Source organism: Gorilla gorilla, chromosome 13, assembly GCF_029281585.2.
Source record: "Gorilla gorilla gorilla isolate KB3781 chromosome 13, NHGRI_mGorGor1-v2.1_pri, whole genome shotgun sequence".
Taxonomy (NCBI): domain Eukaryota; kingdom Metazoa; phylum Chordata; class Mammalia; order Primates; family Hominidae; genus Gorilla; species Gorilla gorilla.
In genome coordinates, this window is record NC_073237.2 from 109,070,257 (window position 1) to 109,093,767 (window position 23,511).

A 23,511-nucleotide genomic window follows, 5' to 3' on the forward strand; every position below is an offset into this window, starting at 1 on the left:
TGCAGTGGAATGATCTCGGCTCACTGCAACCTCTGCCTCCTGGGTTCAAGCAATTCTCCTGCCTCAGCCTCCCGAGTAGTTGGGACTATAGGCGCCTGCCACCACACCCGGCTAGTTTTTTTGTATTTTTAGTAGAGACGGGGTTTCACTGTGTTAGCAGGATGGTCTCGATCTCCTGACCTTGTGATCCACCCACCTTGGCCTCCTAAAGTGCTGGGATTACAGGTATGAGCCACCGCCAGGCCAGCGAGTGGTTATTTTCGAAGATGTTTGGTGGATGTGGCTGCTACTGCTTTTCCCCATAAGGCCCATTATCCAGAGGCATGGCATTCCCATCACGGGATGGAATGGATTGATGTAACATGAGCTGTCAGAGGTTTTTAAGCAGTTGTGCTAGAAACAGTGTTGTGTTTAAAGAAGAGTGGGATCAGGTGAGTGAATGGCCAAAGAAACACATGTTCATGTAGAGAGCTCTTGCCTGTGGTGATTCCTGAGTCAGTAATAGCAGCAACTGCTACCCAGCCAGAGTTTAATTAGTTTCTCTTCCCTGTTCAGAGTACCTTGTGGAGCTGAGAGAATACGGGCCTGTGTACTCCACGTGGAGCGCCTTGGAGGGTGAGCTGGCCGAACCCCTGGAGGGTGTGTCAGCTTGCATTGGGAACTGCTCTACAGCCTTAGAAGAGCTGACAGATGACATGACAGAAGACTTCCTACCTGTGCTCAGGGAATATATTTTATACTCTGACTCCATGAAGGTAAGCTGGCTTGCTTCTTGTGTATTTGCATACTTTCTTTGTAATAGCAGTTATGAGAAAGTAATGGATTATTGCCTGTTTGCATGTGATATAAGTTTCCTTCTTCCTGGGTGGGCAGGATCAGACATGTGGACTGACATCATGGACATATAAATGGAACACATGGTGAACCAAGTACGTGAATTAAACAAAAAAAAAGTTTGGGAAGAAATTCTTACTGGTTTCTCTGAGAGTTCAAGAAGATATAATGCCTATGAAATAAGAACAAAGATGCCATGGAAAAGTAATAATTAGAGCTCTTGGAAGTTAAAACATGATTGCTGAAATAAAACTGAATAATCAAGTTGGAAGGTGAAATTGAAGAAATCTTAAGACCAAACAAAAGTTGCTGGAAAATAGAACAAAAATGCAAAAGTACTGAAAATATGAAAGAAAAGAGACATAGGGGATTAATCCCAAAGGTTCAGCATCTGACTGATAAGAGTTCCTGAGAGAACAGGGAAGACTGAGGGAAGGAAATTGTAAAAGAAATAATACAAGAAAGTCCCCCAAAGCTGAAGACATAAATCGTCTGATTAAAAGGACATGATAATTGCCCAGCAAAAGGATTGAAAAGATCACCAACCCAAAGCATATTATTGTGGAATTTTAGAACAGAAGTGATACGAATTTGAAAGCTTTTTAAAACAGAGGGAGGGGCAGATGATGTATAAAAGGAACAAGAGTGAGAATGGCTTTGGTCTAGCAGCGGTGAATGAGAAGAGGAACTATGAGGACAAAAAAAATCTTTGGCCTCAAATTCTGTATGCAGAATCCGAGTAGAGTGCAGGAGGAAATGCGCCAGTGCCCACACCGGAAACTTCCCCGGCCTGCACATAGACTGGTTGGAGAACATCTCTTCAGGAGACTCCAATGATGGGGGCACTGATTAGTGGAAAGGCCCAGTCTTTATGACCAATAGAAAAAGATACGTGGTTCAGTGTTGAGCATTCCCACCTCTAAATAGCACCCTCCTGCTTCTCAAAGGAGACCTCTGAATGATTAATCTGTCTTTGGGCCAGGTCTAGGGCATCCCATGAGGAAAGACCTGAATAGGGACTGACCTGAATTCCAGAGAGAAACCTGTCAGTCAACATTGGGTTGTAAAAATGTTAAACCAGAAAGATCGTAGATCCACAAAAACATTGTACAGCTTGAGAACAGGAATTAAAAAATAATGAATCAACTAGTTATAAAAACAAATAATGATGGAAAACTTTAAGCACATGCCAAAGCAGAGAGAATAGTGACGAACTGCCACATACTTATTCTCCTTGTTCCATCTTGTCCCATCAGGTGTGAAGGGTTGATATGTACTAAACTGTGGACAGTGGAAAATGGAGCCTCTGGTGAATCCCCTTTTCATGTGTGCGCTATAAAGTTGCTAATAAAACACTTTCCAAGCCAGGATTGAATTTGGATCTCTCAGTGACCAGGGAAATGGTTTGAATTTCCTTATCTATAAGTTGGAAATGATGGTGGTGATAGGATAAAGTCAGATTTGAGATCATTAGCCTGAGACCACTAGTTGGAAATTATTGGAACTGAGGCTGTAAACCAAAACTTCTGGCTGTGAATTTGCAGCTCATTCTCCTGTATCACACTGACTTTTATTAAAAAAAATTGGGATATACACATTGAATTTTTGATCCTATGGCCAAAACAAGTATAGAAAGACATCCTGACTTTCTTAAAATGAACTAGAATGTTTCACTTATCAAGCTAATGGTATCTGTGTTTTTCGTTTGTTTGTTTTTTTGAGATGGAGTCTCACTCTGTCATCACCAGGCTGGAGTGCAGTGGCACGATCTTGGCTCACTGCAACCTCTGCCTCCTGAGTTCAAGTGATTCTCGTGCCTCAGCCTCCCAAGTAGCTGGGATTACAAGCACCCGCCACCACAACCAGCTAATTTTTGTATTTTTAGTAGAGACGGGGTTTCCCCATTTTGGCCACCCTTGATCTCCTGACCTTATGATCCATCCGCCTCGGCCTCCCAAAGTGCTGGGATTACAGGCGTGAGCCACTGCGGCTGGCCGGTATCTTTTTTTTTTTTTTTTGAGACGGAGTCCCACTCTGTCGCCCAGGCTGGAGTGCAGTGGCACGATCTCAGCTCACCGCAAGCTCCTCCTCCCAGGTTCATGCCATTCTCCTGCCTCAGCCTCCTGAGCAGCTGGGACCATAGGTGCCCCCCACCACGCCCGGCTAATTTTTTGTATTTTTTTAGTGTCAGCCAGGATGGTCTCGATCTCCTGACCTCGTGATCCGCCCGCCTCGGCCTCCCAAAGTGCTGGGATTACAGGCGTGAGCCACTGCGCCTAGCCCTGGTATCTGTTCTTAAAAATAAGTTTTTACAATTCCTGGAGTGTCCGTGGATTTGTCTCTTATGTATACACACCCTTCATCAAATACTCTCTTAACCTTGCCAGATGAAAAATCCAGTGCATACACAGCACTGGGATACTGTAGTACAAATTACTCTGTTTTTTTTCCTGTGGCAAGTATGTTAGTACTTAGTATATATTTGTATTTGAAGCACGATTTAAAAATGTCATATAGCAAGGATTTATCTGGCATCTATAAAACATTACACTGGGAGACATAGTTTGTGTAATTTAAGTTAGACATCAAAGAAACGTTTGTTTGCTCTTTAACCCCAATGTGTGGGGCATATGTATGGAGTTTCTTGTTTACTGAGCCTGAAAAATCAGGTCAATCAGGCTGAGCAAATGGGATTAATTGTACACAGTCTTGTCTGGGGAAGGGCATGGAAAAGAGGAAGTGTGGACTGGCAGTCTCTGAAACCCAAGCTCTATCCCCGATAGTAGCTGAGCTGAGTCCAATTAATAAGAAAAAGGGCCACTGCTCCTCCACTTTTCACCAGGAAAATGTCTCTGCACAGTGCCCTGGGCACGATAGGAGTGATTGGATGGCAAAGCAAAGACTATGTCTGGGATTATCAGGGTCTGTGTGGCTGGGACTAAAGACACCAGCAGAATGATAGATGTCTTAAGTGGCTTCCCCACCTTTTCATATTGCTGCTCTGTAAGAATTTTTAAGTATATATTCTTCCTCCGAGAGAGTCATATAGTTCCATTTCCAAAATGGCTTTCTGATTTTCGAAACCTAAGTAGGGCAGACTTTGCTGTGCAGTATGGAAACTAAGCATGGAGCAGAGGACTTGCCACAGGCCTGGCTGTGGCCTGTTCTTTATTTTTTGGAGATGGACTCTTGCTCTGTCGCCCAGGCTGGAGTGCAGTGGCACGATCTTGGCTCACTGCAACCTCCACCTCCCAGGTTCAAGTGATTCTCCTGCCTCAGGCTCCCGAGTAGCTGGGATTACAGGTGCACACCACCACGCCTGGCTAATTTTTGTGTTTTTAATAGACACAGGTTTCACGACGTTGGCCAGGCTGGTCTCAAACTCCTGACCTCAAGTGATCTGCCTGCCCTGGCCTCCCAAAATGCTGGGATTACAGGCATGAGCCCCCACATCAGGCCTGTGGCCCGTTCTTCATCAGCTGCTGAATGGTCCTCAGAGCTGAGAAAGTCCTGGGTTGGTTTTGGTGAGGAGTTACTGGTGTGGTGAGGTTCTGTCAGTCTATCTTCATCATGGCCTTGAGGGAACCTAATGGTGAGTGTTTGTCCTCATCATTTGGAAGTAGTGGCCTGTGCCTTAGGAATTTGAAATGGTGGAGGGCTGGTCCATCCCTGGATGGGAAAATGCCAGGGAGAAGTCCTGTCCTGACGGAGCTGTGGTTGGGGTTCCTCTCTGAGTTCGAAAGGGCCTTTAGGATCATCTTTCTCATTTGCTCATTATTGACATGAAGAAACAGACCCTTGTGGGTAAATCTTTTCTCTGTTGCATGGCCACAGGACTATACTCCTTAGTGACCAATCAGCTTGTAGCTGTGTGTTTACTACTTGCCAAGAGGCAAACTAGGTGACTTTAGGCTTTTCAAGCCTGGCCTCCAACTGTATCTCTTTTAGGACAATTGTGGCTAGGTATGTTCTGTTCCCTTTGGAGGTAGAGAGCATAGAAAAATAGGGTCATTATCAAGGCACTCGGAACAGATGGAACAATGTGAGTTTAAGCAGTTAACAATGAGAACAGCTTGTACTAGAAAGACGGTTGAAGGCATGTGTCACAAGGATATGTGTGCGGGGGACAGGAAGGTACAAAAGGTTAGTTACCCTTAAGCCCAGACTCAAGTTAAATACCTCGCAGATATCCACAGGTGAGCCCTTACATAGGATTTCACATCCTATAAACTGTGTGTGTATAATGAAATTAGGGTAGTGATGGGTTGAAAGAGGCCCTCTTGAAGTCCTCACCACTTTTCTGGCAGTGCCTTTTGAGTATTAGCATTGTCATGACCAAGCCAAATGTTGGAGAAGCTTTATTCCTGAAGGTTTAGGCAGGACTATCTTATTTCCCACACTGCCTTATCCATAGAAGGTGGTCAGCAAGCATGTAATTGAATCGGACAATTTGGTGAATTTGCGACACTTACAAATATACAATGATTGCGCATTGTACATCTTATTTTTAAGAGGTTTATCTATGTCAATGCGTATGCTTATCTCAGGGGTCTTGGTGAATGACTGGGGTGGGGTGAGGGTCTGAAGTAAGAGTGGGTTGTAAGGGAAAGCCACATGGAAAAGGCTGTGGCTGGAGACTTGGAAGACATATGGGAGTGAGCTGCGCAAGGGTCGGAGGATGGAGCATTTTAGGCAGAGGGGAGCAGCCAGTGCAAAGTCCGAAAGCTGAAATGAGCTCAGAGTCTTTGCAGATCAGAAAGGCTGGTGAGTGGAACCTGGTGAGCAAAGGAGTAAGTGGTAAGCGGTGAGGTCAAAGAGAGGTAGGAGCCTGGTCCTGCAGTAGCTTTTTTTTTTTTTTTTGAGACAGTGTCTCACTCTGTTGCCCAGGCTGTGTGATCTCAGCTCACTGCAACCTCCGCCTCCCGGTTCAAGCGATTCTCCTGCCTTAGCCTCCTGAGTAGCTGGGATTACAGGTGCACACCACCACACTTGGCTAATTTTTGTATTTTTAGTAGAGACGGGGTTTCACCATGTTGGTCAGGCTGGTCTCGAACTCCTGACCTCATGATCCACCCACCTTGGCCTCCCAACTGCAGTAGCGTCTTAAAGACCATCTTAAAGGCTGGTAAGAGTCTGGACTTTATTCTAAGGACTAGAAGAGAAGCCATTTGGTTTTATGCAGGGGGATGACAGGATGTGATTTTCACTTTAAGAAGACAACTAGTGCTACAGTATGGAGACTAGATTGTAGAGGATGAGAGTGGTGGTTGGGAAGGCCGTTGAGAAGGCTGTCACAGGGAGCCAAGGGCAGAAAACTAGGTGGTGGAGCCTGGACTGCAGTGGTAGAGACGTGGGTGGATTTGGGGTATATTTTGGATGATGGGCCAATGGCACTTGCTGCTGTAGTGATGTAAAATAAGAAAGGAATTGGGGTTTTTGGCTTTAGCAGCTGGGTGGATCGCAGTACTGTTTATTGGGACGGGGAGGGTCCAGGGAGGAACAGGTGGAGCAGTTTGGGAGTCCACTATTTTGGGCATGTGGAATTCAGAATGCCTCCTAATCATTAAAGTGGAGATGTCATGGCAGTTGGTTTTGAGTTAGTCTAGAGTGGGAATAGAAATTTGGGAGTCATTAGTGTATGAATGGTGTTTAAATCTCTGAGACCGATGGAGATCATATGAGGAGATGTGATTGAGGTGCGTAGCGTGTGAAGGCCTGCGCCTGTGGCATGGTAGTATTTATTGATCTGTCACCTTAAGACGAAAGAACAAGTAGCAAAGGAGCCCACGAAGGAAGGGTTGGTGTGGCAGGAGGGAAGAAGAGGATTGCCTCCACGAAGCCAAGATAAATGTTTTAAGAAGGGGGCAAAATATATCTGTTGGATTTAATAATATGGACATCGTTGGTGATCGAGATTACAGGTGTGAAATGTGGATGCAGAAGTTTTGGTTTAAAGACAAAGTTTGTCTTCCAGTTGGAGATAACTTCTGCAACATTCCGGGGTAGTTCTTTTCAAAAGCCAATTTAAATTGTCAGGCGGTTTCTTCAGCCTGCCCGCCCCTTCCCCACAGGGCCACAAGGTGGCGCTGATGAGTCAAACTCCGGGAATGCGAACAGTTGGTGCTTTAGGTTGGCCATTTCCGGTGCCTTTCCAAAACTGAAATGAAGAGTTTTCTGGAAGATTGAGTTGTCAGGGAAAAAATGTCCCCTTTCCTGAACAAAAGAGATTATACAGAGTGGCTAATTTCTTGCAGCTAAAATAATGTGAAGAAGCAGGATGTGAAATATACCTGATTTCAAAGGCTTTAAAAAAATAAGAAAAATATTAAAATGAGAACTCTGAGATTCCCAGTAATGGCAGACTGAATACACATTTAAACTTCACCAAAATGACACTAAAAGGATTTTGAAAAAAGTCACAAGCCCACAGACAAGAGCAACAGGCAAGGAGGCAATAGCAGTACAATTTTGGGAACGGATTGAGAGTTAATAAGTACTTTAAATGACTCAAGCTGATTTTGAAACCGACTGTGGGGGAAAAAACTGAGAAGCCACTTGGTTTACACCGCGGAACCCTCCAAAAAGGTCAAGAGTTGGCAGCACTATGCCCCTCTGGGACCGAGTTAGAGCTGAAGAGAAGAATAAATCTAGAGTCTGTTTAAGAATCCTAGCTTCTGATCCTCTCCTCCCTGCTCACACAGGGGCCACTTCCTCCTCCACTTTGGCAGAACTGGGGGTCGATTCTCTGGAGGGGGCCTCTGTGGAGCAAGAGACTCTAGGCAAACTTGAGGGTGTTCAGTGAAAGATTAGTGATGTTGAGACTCTTCTCCTGCTTGACTCTCAGCCTTAGATCTTCCATGCAAGGAGGAAAAGAGTCCTTTCTAGAAAATCTGGACGGGCCAAGAGAAGTGACCCACAGATACTGATATTGGCTGGTGATGGAGAACCAGGGTGGGCCCTCAATGAAAGGACCCAGCCGAGTCTCCTGTGGAGAATGTCAACAAGCCCTCTGTGCAGAGAGCTTTCAATCCATTTCCATGGAGTTTCCCTCTTGGATGAGTGGACAGACAAGGGTCACCAGATATGTAAGGGAAGATTTGAATATGAATATCAGAAGTAAAACAAAGAAGAAAAACCTCTTGAATGAAACACTGATGGGGAAGAAAATTTCCAGAAAAAAATTGTTAATATTTTCCAAAAGAGAAGATATCACAACCATAAAACAATAATTTTTAAAAATTCAGAGAACAAAGAGCCCTTGGAAATTAAAACCATAATAGGAATAAAAAATTAATAGAAGAGTTAGAAGAAAAAGTTAAGCAAGTCACATATAAAAAGAAACCAAAAGAGAATTGGAGAAAAAAATATGACAATTAGAGGATTAGACCATCTGAATAACAAGTGTGCAGGCAGAGAAACAGAGAAATGGAAAGCATCAAAGAAGCCATTCAAGGAAAAAGACCAGAAGGGAAGAAATAATGTATCACTGATTGTGTTTGTGTGATGAGATTATGTATGACTTCTCCCCCTCCTTTAAATTTTCCAAATTTTGTGTAAAAATATATTTTAAAATGAGGGGATAATGTGTGGTTTCAGTATTACCAACATTGCCCCAGGACATCTAACTCGCAGGTGGTCCTGTTTTCCATAGAATGAATATGTAAAAGGAGCATGTTGAAAGGGGTAACCTGAACTCAGTCATTTAACCAGAGCTAGTGATATCACCAGTACCGGATCAGACTCATTTTCCTGCCTGCAGGAAAGTGCCCTTCTAGAGGGCTACCCTAAGCCACAGGGCTATGTGGGTATTTTATTTTTATTCTCATTTGTTCTTTATTACTGAACACCCATTACTCTACATGAATTCCACTTGGGTCTTGGGTCGTCAGCCCTGGCCTACAGGAATATGAACCATCCCATCCTGCAGTTCTCTGTGGGGGGTGAGCTGTTCCTGCTGCTTTGGTATCCTCTTCCAGCCCTGCATCCTAGCGCCCCTCTTCCACAAAGCTTTGAAGCTGAAAAACTTGGTGGGCTTGAAGAGGCTTTTTGGTAGCTGCTGACCTTTGGCACTGGGGCTCTTTTTCTGCCTTTTCCCCTCCCATAGTTTGTGAGCCCACAGCCTTGCCAGGATCAGACATGTGCATGAGTCTGAGGGTGGGGAAGGGATGCTGTGCTTTCCTGTAGATGCCACTGTGGTCTTTTTTGGGACAAATCCAGTGCAGATGTTGAAAGCCAAACCACAGGATGCATCTGTCATCCAACTCTTCCAAACATTTTGTCATTGTAGATAAAGGCTGTTTGATTAGTATTTCATGGATGGCATAACTATAGACCTCTTAATGACTGTTATTAATTTGTTATATTTGGATGACAGATATTATGTTTCTATTGTTTAGCCTTTTTATTATAGAAAAATTCAAACATATCACAAAATAGAATGATAACAATAAACCCACATGTATCCCAGCCGTCCCGCGCGTATCCCAGCCATCCCGCGCATGTCCCAGCCAGCATCAGCAGTTGCCCACTCATGACTCATCTGGTTCTGTCTCTCTGTCACGCTGCTCCCAACTCCCACCCTGTAGTTTAATTTTACACGAATCCTGGAATCATATTATTTCATACAGAAACGTTTAGTACATATCTCTAAAATACAAGCATTCTTTTTTTTTAAAAAAAGGACTACCTAATTATGTTTAAATATCCAGTTAGTGTTCAAATTTCTCCAGTTTGTCTCAGACACAGTTTCTGTTTCTTTTTCCAAATTGAGATCCAAACAGGATCTATACATTGATTGGTATGTTTCTTAAATATTAAAAAATCCTTCTTTGTCCATTTATTTTTCCTTGTAATTTATTTGTTAAAGAATCGTTTGTCTTCTCTTCATTGGAAAAGAGAGATAGTAAAGTTCCAGGTTATTAGGACCACTTGAAATCACAACAGAATGTTCTAATGTTTTAAAAAATAAGTGTCCGAGAGGAATTTATTCCATGTCTGTAATTAAAAGTCATCTTGTGAGTGTGAGGCCCTCCTTGGGCACCCTATGTATGATTTGCCTTCCCCAAACCCTTGGTACTTCCCTTCCATTCCTGTTTTATTTTTCCTCCTAATGCCTAGAGTTACCTACTATATATTTTACTTGCTTCTTGTCTGCCTCCCCTCTAGAATGTAAGCTCCACATGGTTTTGTGATTTGTTCTCTGCTGTATCCCCGTCCCTGGCTAGATAAATGAAGGTGTATGAAGGCAGGGCAGAAGCAGGGTGGGGATGGATGTGTAGAGGAGGGCAGGTGGCACGAGGCGTGAGGAGAAAAGTCTCACTGTGCCCTTCGCCTTTTTGATGTGTCATATCAATGGGATGCAGATCCCTATAAAGTTCTGTGAGAAGTTCAGATGATGGCTCTCTTCTGCTTGTCACTCAATGATGGAGGGGCCTCTCTGCAGACGCCGGCTTGGTCTCTTGGCCTCTTTACCCACTGCCAGCTCGGGCCTTGTCTCACAGCCATAGGCTGGTTTGACCAATTTTATCAATAGAGACTGGGCTGGGGGCCCATCCTCTCAGAACATCACCAACAGCATGCAAAGGTGTCCCAATGAGGGTGGTGGTAGTCAGCAGTTTGTCTTGATTCAGAACACGTTGCCCAACCTTCAGCGTGGTTGGATTTTGGGCCAGCTGCAAAGCCACATGCTGGAAGGCAGCAGGAACAGCCTGAATGAGCCACTGCTGTGCCATGAGCCAGGTGTGGCCTTGAACAGGGCCAGCCACCGTCCCTTAGTCTCCTCGTCTGTAGAAAAGGGATGATGCGCGTTCGCTCTGCAGGGTTGCTGGGAGCCTTTTGTGCTGTCCAGCGATGCAGGGCTGTTAGGGCGGATCCTCCAGTCAGCCTGCGCCAGAGGGCAGCATTCTGGCCATGCTGGATGACACTGAGAGACAGAGACCCTGCCTCTCCTGTGGGCCAGGGCAGGCCCAGGCTAACTGGAGAGAGGGATATGGCTGGATCTGTAGGCCCCCTCGTCTGTTTTGGGCATGGGGAGAGGAGATGCTTTTGCACTGTTGTAGCTGAGTGGGGTTGATGCATCTCCTCCCCACCCCTCATAGTCCCAGGGGTCTTGCAACCCCAGCAGTGCCCCCAGGAGCCCCCACGCTGTGCTGGCATTGTTCCAGGGCATTGTCTTAACAGCTTTAGTTAGGAGACTCTTGCCACACTGACAGAGTGTGTGTCACTGGGTCAACTCATACTCCTTCCTAGAAGCGCTAGTCTGGATATGTGGTTTTTTTTCCAGTAAGATGCTAGGCATCCTGTGAAGGGAAGTGCACACCAGTGATAAGCGTCCCACATGGCCCCCACCCTGCTGTTGCATTGCACCTTGGGGAACCATATTTGCACGTCCATGGAGGAGAGGATTTTTACTACTGCTGTATCAGACCAATAGATTTAGATTATTTTCTGGGCTGTATGAAGTCCACAAAGGACTCTTTTTTACTTTATAGATTTATGTCATCCAGTATGGTAGCCACTAGCCAGATGTGGCTATTTAAGTTTAAATTCAAATGAGTAACATTAAATAAAAATGTAAATCCAGTTTCCCAGTCCTGCTAGCTTTGTTTCATGTGCTCAATAGGCACGTGGAGGCAGTGGCTCCTGGGTTAGTGTAGATTATAAAACGTTTCCATTATAGCAGAAAGTTCCATTGAACAGCACTGTAAATATTCCTACTCAAAGATGAATGAGTGTGGGGAGGGAATGTCAGGGCACTTAGGAGACAGCTGAGTGGCAATTGACGAAACATTATTGCAATTTTAACCTCATTTTCATTTCATGATAAAACACTTCTCAAAGCAAACTTTTCAGAGGAAGACTTGAGGTTCCTGGTATTGACACATTCCATTAGAAGGTTGAACCCACAACACTCTCAACTCTTCAGTTGCCTGTCACCTTTAGCACAGGCAGGGATATGGGTGCCCGTGCTTAGCCAAGGAGTGACTCCTTCCTGCCTTGATTCCACACGCTGCTGGAAGGTCCCCTGTGGGGAAAGTGCATGATTAGAAACTTTCATAGCAATTTATTTCTTTTGAGTTAGTGGAAAAGAAAGGTCTCATCACTCTTGGTTTGCCACTTGTGATTCTATTAAAGGAAGAAGAAAGAAACCCGTTGATGAAACAGACACCTTTCTAGAAGGTCTACTGCAAGTTTTTCTGTTTTGCGTGGTGGGTTCATAGCAGCAGAGCTTGGACTAAGTGAGGGGAGCCCCAGGCACAGATTTACAGGGGCATTCACTCTCAGGTGCCAACCTTGTACTCACATGGGCCAAAGAGGGAGTGTCTCCTTACATTTTGCACCCCGGGTGCCTAGCTTGCCTCACTCCTGTCCCATCCAGGGCTGGCTCTCTTGGGGCCCATTGAGCCTTCACTCTGGTGGGCTGGCTGCATGGTTCTAGGAATTCTGGACTTGCACAGGTATAGCCCCTTTAGCACATACAGGCGCATACTGTGTCTGAGCCTCTGTCACACTGAACCTCTCAGGTAGGGAGTGCATCTCTCTGCTCTTTCTATACCTGGACCAGAGTAGAGGACTAGTAAGTGGCTAATGAATGAATCATTGAACAGATCAGTCCACTAGGGGTCCAGTCAGTGAATTAAAGAGTGAAGAGTTCTCTTAGACTTTAAGATTTCAGAGAACATCCAGTGTTGTAGCCTGCAAAGCTCCGCATTTCTGCACAGCCGGGCTCCGGCTGCACACAGTGACGCGGAGAGTCCTCCCGGCAGCGTGACAGTGGATGGGTGCTGTTTCCTCCACTTGCCTTTCCCTAGAATTTCTTTCCTTTCAGCATCAGGTTTTAGTTACTTTACTAGAAACTCCAGCATCAGGAGTGGTTCTCCTCTCTTCCCTCCTTTCTCCTGCTTCCTCCAGAGTTTCTGCCATGGCCAGACTGTCCTAGGAGCACATGGCTGGGCCTGGGGTAGGCCTTGATTTGGGGAGGCGTGGGGGAAAAGAAGCAATTGCCTGGGGGTGGGAGGCCCCTTTGTGGATTCAGTGTTACATGCTTCTCTCCTCTGCCTCCCACAGAGTGTATTGAAGAAGAGGGACCAAGTTCAAGCAGAGTATGAAGCCAAACTGGAAGCTGTGGCTCTGCGGAAGGAAGACCGCCCCAAGGTCAGGGAAGCCACCTGGGAAGGGCTGCAAAGCTGTAGTCTCCCTGCTGGTGCTAAGTAAATTCTCGTCTCTAGATCTGTATGACTAAGAGTGGTCAGTGCCGGCTGGGCTACGTTGATGATGTTGTCCTTTTTGACTCCCTTTTCTGTCCTATTTCTGCGGGTTCCTAGTGTTCACTTGGGATTGAGTTTTCCACTGTTTCCTGGGCCTAATTTTTTTTTTTTAAAAGACTTACAGCTCTGCCATTCATCGGCAGTTCCTTGCTCCATAAAATGGCATTGCAGAGAGAAGGAAAGAATAGCCTAAATCATTGCTTTCAAAGTGTGGTTCATAGGCCCACAAACTGTATAATCCGTGATGAGGAAAGTATAGAAGCACTTGGAAACTTCTATAGGAGTTTGATGTTGCTGCAGAACCAGTTGAACACATTGTGTTGAACACTCAAGGCGAGCATGTTAAACTCGCGTGAGGAGTTGCGTGTGGAGCAAGCTGCATGCTGGTTCTGCACGGCAGGACTACAGCTTGGTCAAATTGGGGGAAAAAAGCCAACAAAAAGTGGCCCTTTACTCCACAGAGTTCGAGCAGCACTAATCTTGCTTGTCTAGGATGCCTTCTGGCTCCAGTGTTTGTAACTGCTCGGTAGGTTCACCTCGCCTGCTGCCTAGACAGAGCTGATTTATCAGGACAAGGGAATCGTAATGGAGAAAGAGTAATTCGTGCAGAACTAGCTTACGGGACACTGGAGTTTTACTGTTATTCAAATCATTCTCCCTGAGCATTTGGGGATCAGAGTTTTTAAAGATAATTTGGTGGGTAGGGGCTTAGGAAGTGAGGAGTGCTGATTGGTCAGGTAGGAGATGGAATCATAGCGGGTGGAAGTGAGGTTTTCTTGCTGTGTCTTCCTCCCGGGTGGGATTGCAGAACCGGTTGAGCCAGATTACCACCTTTTTACATTTGTGGGATAAATGCAAACTTTTAAAATATATACAAACAAATCATCCTATGTCATCCCTTTAAATCCCTTTGTTGAAAGGAAACTTCTAAAATATACACAAATAAATCATCCTATGTCATCCCTTTAAGTGAGACGGAGACATGGCTCAGCAGATGGCACCATGTTCCAGAATATCACAGGCCAGCTCGGAACTCGTCAGTGGGGCTGGCCATAGGCAGGCCTCCTCTTACTGTGGAGGTTGAGGTGGGAGCATCCCTTGAGGCCAGGAGTTAGAGGCTGCAGTGTGTTATGATTGCGCCTGTGAATGGCCACTGCACCCCAGCCTGAGCAGCATAGGGAGACCCTATCTTAAAAAAAAAAAGGTTTTGGATTTTGGGGCATTTTGGGTTTTCAGACTGGGGACGCCCAACCTGTGTAACAATGATTTACAAGGTATTTACGTTGTATTAGGTATTATAAGTAATCTAGAGATGATTTAAAGTATACAGGAAGCTGTGCATCAGTTATATGCAAACACTACATGATTTTATGTAAGGGACTTGAACATTCACAGATTTTGATATCTCAGAAGTCCTGGAACCAATCCCCACCCCACCCCACCAGATAGCGAGGCGACAACTGTGTGTGTGTATATGTGCATGTATGTGTAAAATCTCATTGATTCCGTACCACAACCATGAGGTTTAGGTACCATTGTTATCCGCATTTGAGAGATGAGCAAACCAAGGCCCACTGTCACACAGCTAGCACTGGTAGAGCTAGGATGGTACCCTGCAGTTTGACTTTAGAATTTTGCTACCTACCATTCCATCACTCTGTCTCTTTTTGGTTTGTAAGTGGAAGGTGTATTTGTTTTCAAAGAGAGGGGTAAGAGTGAGGAATGTTAGTAAGATAATAGCAGGGACTTGCATTTCAGGGAAATGGTTTGACATCAGAGCTGCTGGGGATTTCCTCCTTTGCCATGGTTCCTGCTGCTGCCGCCATGCCAAGAAATACCTGGAAAGGAACCAGCTTTGGAATTTGAAACCCACACCTCAGAAATGACACACCTTGGCTTTGTGTAGTGTCTTTAATGTTAATTGCATCACAGGATCACTGCAGTGGTCATCTGAGGCCCAGGGGGAAGGCATTGTTCTTTCCCCGTTTCATGGGTGAGGAAATGAGGCACAAAGGAGCTGGACAAATTGCCCAGCCTCTTTGATGCCGAGTGGCTCTCCATCCTGTGTATGTTTGTTGTGTTGATTCCAGCATCACCCCTAGTGATCTACACCAGAGCGTAAAGGCTGCATGTATCTATGGAAAGGCAGATGATGAGGATTGGAACTGTAGTCACTGGCCCAGCGTATGCAGCTGGCACCCTCCCTCTGGTTCCTCCTGCCACAGGCTGTCAGCCTTCTTCCATCCTGTGTGTCTGTCACAAGGGAGGCGACAACAGAAATGCAGAGCCCTGTGCACACAGCTGCCCTCTGCCTGCCTATGGCTGGCCCCACTGACGAGTTCTGAGCTGGCCTGTGATATTCTGGAACATGGTGCCATCTGCTGAAGCCATGTCTCAGTCTCATTTAAAGGGATGACATAGGATGATTTATTTGTGTATATTTTTAAAGTTTCCTTTCAACAAAGGGATTTAAAGGGATGACATAGGATGATTTGTTTGTATATATTTTAAAAGTTTGCATTTAGCCCACAAATGTAAAGATAGAAGTCATTCACAGAAAACAAATAACTGCATGATTTGACTTATATGTGGAATCTAACAAAGTTGAAGTCATAGAAACAGAGAGTAGAACGGTGGTTGCCAGGACTCAGGATGGGGAAATCGTGGTCAAAAGGTACAAACTTTCAGTTACAAGGTGAACAAAATCCTGGGGCTTCCATGCATAATGTGGGTGGTGATGGATGTGTTCGTTAATTCGATTGTGATCATCACTACACAGTGTGTACATGTATCAAATCATCACGTCATACGCCTGGAATATATGTGATTTTATGTGTCAGTTAAATATTTAAGGAAAAATAGAAGTCACTTTTTCTGGCTAGGGAGGGAAGGAGAACCAACAAGTTCTGCCACTGGCCTAGTTTGGAAACCGAGGATCCTGCATTTTAAAGACGTCATATATGTAGTTCTGTAAATAGCATCTGTACAAGCTCAGCACTGAATACTAGCTTTCTCAGAGGCTGATGCTGTCATTTAATATGTTCAGCCCTATACATGACACATTCCTTTCCAAAGCCAGGAGCTGAAGGTTCGGAATAATAGGCCGAGTTAAGTCTTAACCCTGCCTGGCTTGCTGGCTGCTGGAAGCACACACCAGGCTTGGAGCAGTCTCGAGCAGAGGGAGATGCTGGTTTTGGTGCCCTCAGACCCCCACAGCTGCCTGCCAGGGCTCGTGGCCTCACATTCCTGCGGGTCTGGGTGATTCCTGTCCACTCCCTGTGCTGTGGAAATCTTTGGCTGCTGCTGTTGTCCGCCTTCCTGGACACTGCTTACCCACATGGCTCATCCTCTCGGCCACAGGAATTCTTACCAGAGGCTAAGGGTTTCCCCCAGTCCATGAAAATGACTAGTCAGTCCTGAACACACATCTGCGTTCTCTTAGCACACCGTGGCCAGGCCATCTTCACCTTCCCTCTTCCTGGTGGGATGTTGAGCCATGCCACATTCACTTTGCTGCTTATTTAGCAATTGTGATTTTTAAAGACAAAATAGACGGTCCTGGTGGTGTGCCAGTGAATGTAATGTAACAGTGGCAGCAGCAGAAATCCTTTGCTGCCTTTGGGTCTGGGGCAGCAGCTGCGTTGGTGGGCAGAGGAGGGTGCAGTTGGCAGCCTGTCCAAGTCCAGCACGGTTGGAGCACAGGATTTAGAATGGGATGGCCCTGGGTTCAAACCCCAGCTGCGCCCTAGCTTGCACTGATCCACTCCTCAGCCTTTGTGGGCCTCAGTTGCCTCCCACACATGAGTGTTGTGATGCCATAAAGTGCTCGGCGTAGTGTCTGACGTAGTGACAGATGCTCCGTTGGAGGAGTCTCCCGTGTCCACACTGGCTGCAGTAGGAATGTGGGCGGAGAACTTTGTTTTCTGGGTTTGCTGTCACATATTTTAAGAAGTCCCTTTTCTGACCACAGTGTTTTAGACATTGTTTCCTATGTCCTCAAGCTTCCCCTGCCTCCCTAGCCCTCCACACACCTGTCCTCCCTGACAGCCCATCAGGAAGTTTGGTGGATGCCGAGGAAATGAGCAACTTAAGGTTTTGCTGTGCTTTGCCTGATGTGGTTGTGAGCTCACGAAGCCAGAGCTGCTGTTGATGAGATTTTTTTTTTTTTTAAAAAAGCCAGGGAATTCGGAAGTGGGTTAGGGTTGATTCTATCCCAGGGCCTCGGCTAGGTCTGTTGGGAACTGATGGTGGGAGCGAGGTAGCTCAGGGGACTGTCGCAGGACTGCCAGGGAGGAGAGGTCCCCTGGTATGGGCATGGTCAGCAGAAGATCCGAGGGAGTCTGGGGGCTTACCTCGTTATCAGGTGAAACCTGGAAAAACTTGTGCTGGATAAGGAGGGAAAGTTGATTTTTGTGGAGTCATGGAGTGGCATCAAAATCTGATCACTTTTTCGTAACCCAGGGGAAGGAAGTGGCCTCATGTCTCCACAACCTTCCCTGTGAATTTCAACGTGGGGTGATCCTCTTAGGGGAGTCCTAGGACGTCTTGTGGGGAAAGAGCACGTGCTGAGGGCAGAGGATGCGGAGGCCTCTGGAGCTGGGGAAGAATGGTGGTGTCCTAGAATGCAAAGTTTTACATTGTGGTTGGGCTGAGGCTGGAGAAAGCTCAGCAGACACTGAGGTGGTGATTCCCAGGCAGATAGAGCTTTGGATTCTGGAGACTTGGCCTTCTCCATGTTAATTGTGAGGTTGGAGAAGCGACATGCACTTACTTAGCAGGGGCTGGCTGCCTTCTGCTGGACCTGTTGGGCCACAGCCTGGTGTACACCTTAGAATCTAACCCGCCGTGGAAGGTGGGGGACATCAGAGCTCTTATAGAAGATAAGGAGAAGCTGAGGAATTCGATTTTAAATGGCACCAGGAGCATCCGCACCTTCGAATGACAGTGAGGGTAACAGAGAGGGAGCTCTTGCCTTTTCCTGTCTTCCACGTTGGACTCTTTTCAGTGCTAATACACTTGGTATAACTAGCTCCAAAAAGAACAAAGAAGGGATGCCAGGGAGAAGGCTTCACAGAATTCCTAGTTATCTTCAAAAAGTAAATAAAAAAAAGCGGGGTGCTGTTTTAGGCCCTGACCCACGGGTAGCCTCATCCTGGGTGGGTGCCAGCTGAAGAAGTTTAAATGGGTGGTGTCGGAGTGCAGATGAGGAGAGATGGGCCGTGTGGAGGGGACCTGGGGTGTCGGTGTTGGGGGGCTGGCCTGTGGTGTGTGTGGGGGGTGGGTGTGTGGTGTGTGTATGGGGAGGGCACGTGGCATGTAGGGAGGGCGTGTGGCGTGTAGGGAGGGCGTGTGGTGGGTGTGGGGTATGTGGTGTGTGGGGGCAGGTGTGTTTTGGGGGAGCGTGGGTGTGGAGGGGAGTGGGGCGTTGGTGTGGGAAGTGTGGAGGTGTGTCGTGTGGAGGTGACTGGGATGGAAAGGTGCACAGAGCTGTTCCCCCTCTGGTTGACAGAAGAGCAGAGGGAAAGTGGAAATTGGGCTCTCTGGACAAACCTCTTGAAGGCTGTAGACCTTGGACAGCTCTTAGAACCACTGGGATAGTGAATGTTCTAGAATGGGAAAGACGTGGGTAGTGAAGTGAGAATCCCAATTGTAAACTGGCAGCAGGGAGACTTCTACGTACGGAGCTTCTGCAGACCGGAGAGTGGGGCCTCGTGTCTGTTGTTTCCAGACCCTTCTGGCAAGTGAGGACCCTCACCGTGGGGCAGAAGACCGGGTGCCTCCAGCCAGAGCAGGCAGAACTCCCCCATCCCCTCAGCTGACTTAAGTCCCACAGCAGCCACCCTCTGCCAATGCGGTGGTTTCCATGTGACAGATGGGGGCCCGGGGTCAGGGGAAGCGTGGAACTTAAGTGCCAAAGTCAACAAATGGTGGAGCCGGTATGGAGTCCAAGTGCATCTGGCTCCAAAACTGGTGCCTTTCCCCAGGGCGCGGGCCCCAGCAGCTGTGCTCCCTGAGGGGGCGCCCTGCCTTTCCCGAGGCAGGCACGGAGAGTGCGTGTGGCCTTCCCTGGGGCTTCACTCTCGTGTCATTGAGCAGGCAAGCTCGAGGATCTCTTGCTGTCAGCCTCTCTGCTCCTCATCTCGTGCCCTCACCTCTCCCTCCCTCACTCCCCACTGACCATTCTCTGAAGTTTGTTTTTATCTATAATTTAAAAAGCATTCATTCAGAGAGCCACTGACTTTCTGTTTGCCCAATTCCATGGCCTCTTTTCAAACTTGGCCCTGTATCAGTGTTTTCTTACCTGTTTTCACCTCACAGCTCAAATAGACACTGAAAACGCAGTTGCTGGAAGCTGGAGGTGACCAGCCTGGGGGCTCTGGCTTCCCGGAGGGCAGAGGACCAATCTCTCTGCCACTCACACATTGCCAGTTAGGGAGCCCTGTCCCCTGCTCACTCAGCAGCGTGTGGCTGTCACTGGTCCTAGAGCCTGTCCTACAGCAGCCACGAGCTCCCCTTTCCTCCACACTTTGGGATTATATCTGTCTTGTGTAGTCTTTGGAGATTTTCCTAACCTACTATCATCATGAGAGCAGATAATGTGACATCTCCAACCCAGCTCCAAGAAGGAGACTTAGGTTGAGATTTCTGTTCTAGGGCCTGGAAATGTGTGGCACATGGAAGGAGCTCAGTAACGCATGCATCCATCCATCCATCCATCCATCCATCTATCTATCTATTTATTTATTTATGAGACTGAGTCTTGCTCTGTTGCCAGGCTGGAGTGCAGTGGCTCAATCTCGGCTCACTGAGTAATGCGTTTTTAAATGAATGTTGAGTGAATTTAAGTTACTGTCCCGTTCCCCAGCACACAGAAATGCACAGTCTCATCCACGTGACTCTTCTGTCATTGCACTAACAACCTATATTCTGTAATGGAAATTCTCATGAGAGATTGGGAACCAAGGTGAAAAATGCAATTTTGTCCCCTCTATATAAATTTTTATCTTTTGAGGTCTTATCTGGTGATATTTTTCCTTGGTGTCATGATAAGTAACACCCAACCATTAGCAGTGCTGTGCCATGTCAACATCCTTCAGACGCATGGTAGCACAACCGTAACAATACCTCAGTCACAAAAATTAAAACATTGAGATAAGAGGAAATGCTGAGGGTGGTGACCCACACCTGTTATTATCTCAGCACTCTGGGAGGCCAAGACGGGAAGATCGCCTGAGCTCAGGAGTTCGAGACCAGCCTGGGCAAGGTAGCAAGACCTCGCCTCTACTCCAGATAAAAATATTAGCTGGGTGTGATGGTGTGCATCTGTAGTTACAGCTACTCGGGAGGCTGAGGCAGGAGGATCGCTTGAACTTGGGAGATTGAGGCTACAGTGAGCTGTGATTGTGCCACTGCACTCCAGCCTGGGCAACAGAGCAAGACCTGTCTCAAAAATAAATAAAAAATAAAAGTAAAAAGAATGCTTAGTGTTACTGGTCAGTGAATTGATAGTTACAAAGACACTATCCAAAAAATCAAAGGTGAGAAGAATACATGCCTGAGCATGAGTTGCCAGCGCTCCCCTTCTTCAAGTTGGGGAACTTCACAAGCTGGTCACAGACAGCTCACCCCAGTTCCTCTTATTTTCTTATTTTTAATCCTTCCATCCTCTTCTAACTCCTACCACCCCTGGGCTTCTCTGGCTCTGTTCTCTCTGATTCACCACCTCCTCTTTCTGTGCCCGCCTTTCCGCCTTCCCGAGTGACTTTTGCTGAGTCCTTTATTAACCCTACACATGCTGGCTTCTCTGTGAGTTCAAACCTTGGGCCCTGCCTCCCTCAGCCCCACCTTTCCCTCCATATATTTAAACAAGATTATACTGTGGTAAAATATACAGAATATAAAATTTGCCATCTTAACTATTTAAAAGTGTACAGCTTAGTCGTGTTAAGCACATTTACATTGTTGTGCAATCGATATCTGGAACTCTTTTCATCTTGCAGAACTGAAACTCTGACCCATTAAACAACTCTCCATTCCCCCTCCTGCTGACGTCTAGAAATCCCTGTTCTACTTTCTGTCTCTATGACTTTGACCATTCTAGATACCTCGTATCTAGAATAATATAATATTTATCCTGTGACTGGCTTATTTCACTCAGTGTAATGTCCTTGGTTTATCCATGTTGTAATGTGTTAGAATTCCCTTCCTTTTTGAGGCTGAATAATATCCCATATATATGGGACATACACACACATACATACATACACATACATATACATACCACATTTTGTTTATCCATTCATCAGTGGACATCTATGTTGCTTTCACCTTTGGGCTACTGTGAATAATGCTGCTATAAACATGTGTATACAAGTATCTCTGAGACCCTGCTTTCAATTTCTTTGGATATGTACTCAGAAGTGGAATCCAGCAGGATCATGTAGTAGTTCTATTTTAAAATTTTTGAGGAATCTCCATACTGTTTTCCATAGCAGCTATACTGTTTTACAATCCACCAACAATGTACAAGGGTTCTAGTTTCCCCATGTTCTTACCAACGCTTATTTATTTTTTTGAGACAGAGTCTTTCTCTGTTGCCCAGGCTAGAGTGCAGTGGCGTGATCTTGGCTCACTGCAATCTCCGCCTCCCAGAGACCAGCCAGGCTGGTCTTGAACTCCTGACCTCAGGTGATCCATTTGCCTTGGCCTCCTGAAGTGCTGGGATTACAGGTGTGAGCCACTGCACCTGGCCTATTTTCTGTTTTTGTTATTTTTTTTAATAGTAGCCATCCTGATGAGTGTGAGGTGCTGTCTCACTGTGGCTTTGATTAGCATTTCACTAGTGATTATGATGTTGAGCATCTTTTCATGTCCTTGTTGACTGTTTATCTTCTTTATTTTTATTTTTTTGAGATGGAGTCTCGCTCTGTCGCCAGGCTGGAGTGCAGTGGCGTGATCTCGGCTCACTGCAACCTCCACCTCCCTGGATCAAGCAATTCTCCTGCCTCAGCCTCCTAAGTAGTTGGGACTACAGGAGCACACCACCATGCCCAGCTAATTTTATTGTATTTTCAGTACAGACAGGGTTTCACCGTGTTGGCCAGGGTGGTCTTGATCTCTTGACCTTGTGATCTGCCCGCCTCAGCCTCCCAAAGTGCTGGGATTACAGGCGTGAGCCACTGCGCCCAGCTGACTGTTGATCTTCTTTGGAGATACTTTTAAGTCCTGTGCTCATTTTTTAATTTGGTTGTGTATTCTTTTCCATAAGCCTTTATAAAAGAGCTGTGTTTGGTTTTCTTGTTATCTCACCCCGCTTTGTGGAGGGAGGCATCACTCTTCCCCTGGCTGCAACTCCCTCCTTTCTCTGATCTGTGGACCTGTCCTTCATTCTGAGCCTTTGGTGGCATTAGTGCCACCCTAGTCATCCAGACTAGAAACTTCAGGCTTCTCTCAGACTCCCTGTATTTTATTTCTCATGGGCAGCCAGTTGCCAAATCTGTGAGTTCTGTCTCCACCAGGTTGGTTTACTCCATCCGCTCCCTTCTGGTTTTAGAGCCACAACCCCAGTTCCAGGATGCCCAGTGCAATCTCATGCTAATATGTAGTTTGGAGATGATTCATCTCTGGTGTCTAATGAAATCTCAGGGTGGAGTAGCATTGGCAAAGGGTGGCATAATGTTTGGGAGAACACATAATAATATAGTTTGTATTTGGAAGATGAAAACCTGTTTTATAACACATGGAATAAAGCTTGAGGAGCTGTGCAAGGGATAGATTATCTTTTGTGAACAGCAAATTATAATATTGATACTGATATGAGCTAACAAATGTTTATTGAGCACTTACTATATGCCAGGCACAAGTGTGTCACAGGTGTGCAATGACTATCTGGAACCAGTGTTGCAGGGGTAAGAAGAATTTACCAAGACAATTATAGGTAAAGAAAAACAGATTTATTAGAAAAAGTAGGAAAATACATTGCAAGAGTGCAACAGGCAGATCAGCAAGAAGGGAGCTGACTGCCCGGAAACAAAGGCTTGCTGGGGATTTCATAGAATGGTGCTCGTGCTGTGTACTGAAGAGGGCTTTGTGCAGTGCTGATAACTCCAAGGTCGCAGTGAGCAAACTTGCATTTTTGTATTAACTGAGGGTCTGGTGATAGCTGGGTGCAGGAAGATTGTGTTATTAATATTTGTGCAGGAAGGCTATGTGTCCTGGACCATGAAAAAAAGCAGAAGTATAGCTTAATCTGCCTTCTCTTTTTGCTTTCCCTTGGTCCTGCCAGCCCAACTCCGCCTTCCTAATTAGGACGCTATAAAGCACTTAACACATATTAGCCTGTCTGGCCTCATGACAGCCTAGTGAGGCGGAGGATATTATTAGCCAGACAGAGAAGCTGAGGCCAGGTCCC

At 46.2% G+C, this 23,511-nt stretch overlaps 1 protein-coding gene across 4 annotated transcripts in view; it reads left to right on the forward strand.

Moving 5' to 3' along the window:
• SNX30 (sorting nexin family member 30) overlaps nt 1–23,511 on the forward strand; it is a 144,154-nt gene that overhangs the window by 100,520 nt on the left and 20,123 nt on the right. For all 4 annotated transcript variants that reach the window (XR_010130419.1, XM_055350427.2, XM_055350425.2 and 1 more), the window contains 2 exons: nt 556–755; nt 12,901–12,987. Coding sequence is in view for 3 of the 4 variants with exons in the window: in XM_055350427.2 (XP_055206402.2) it covers nt 556–755; nt 12,901–12,987 (287 nt within the window). In the remaining variant the exon portion in view is untranslated. The remainder of the gene's footprint in view (nt 1–555; nt 756–12,900; nt 12,988–23,511) is intronic.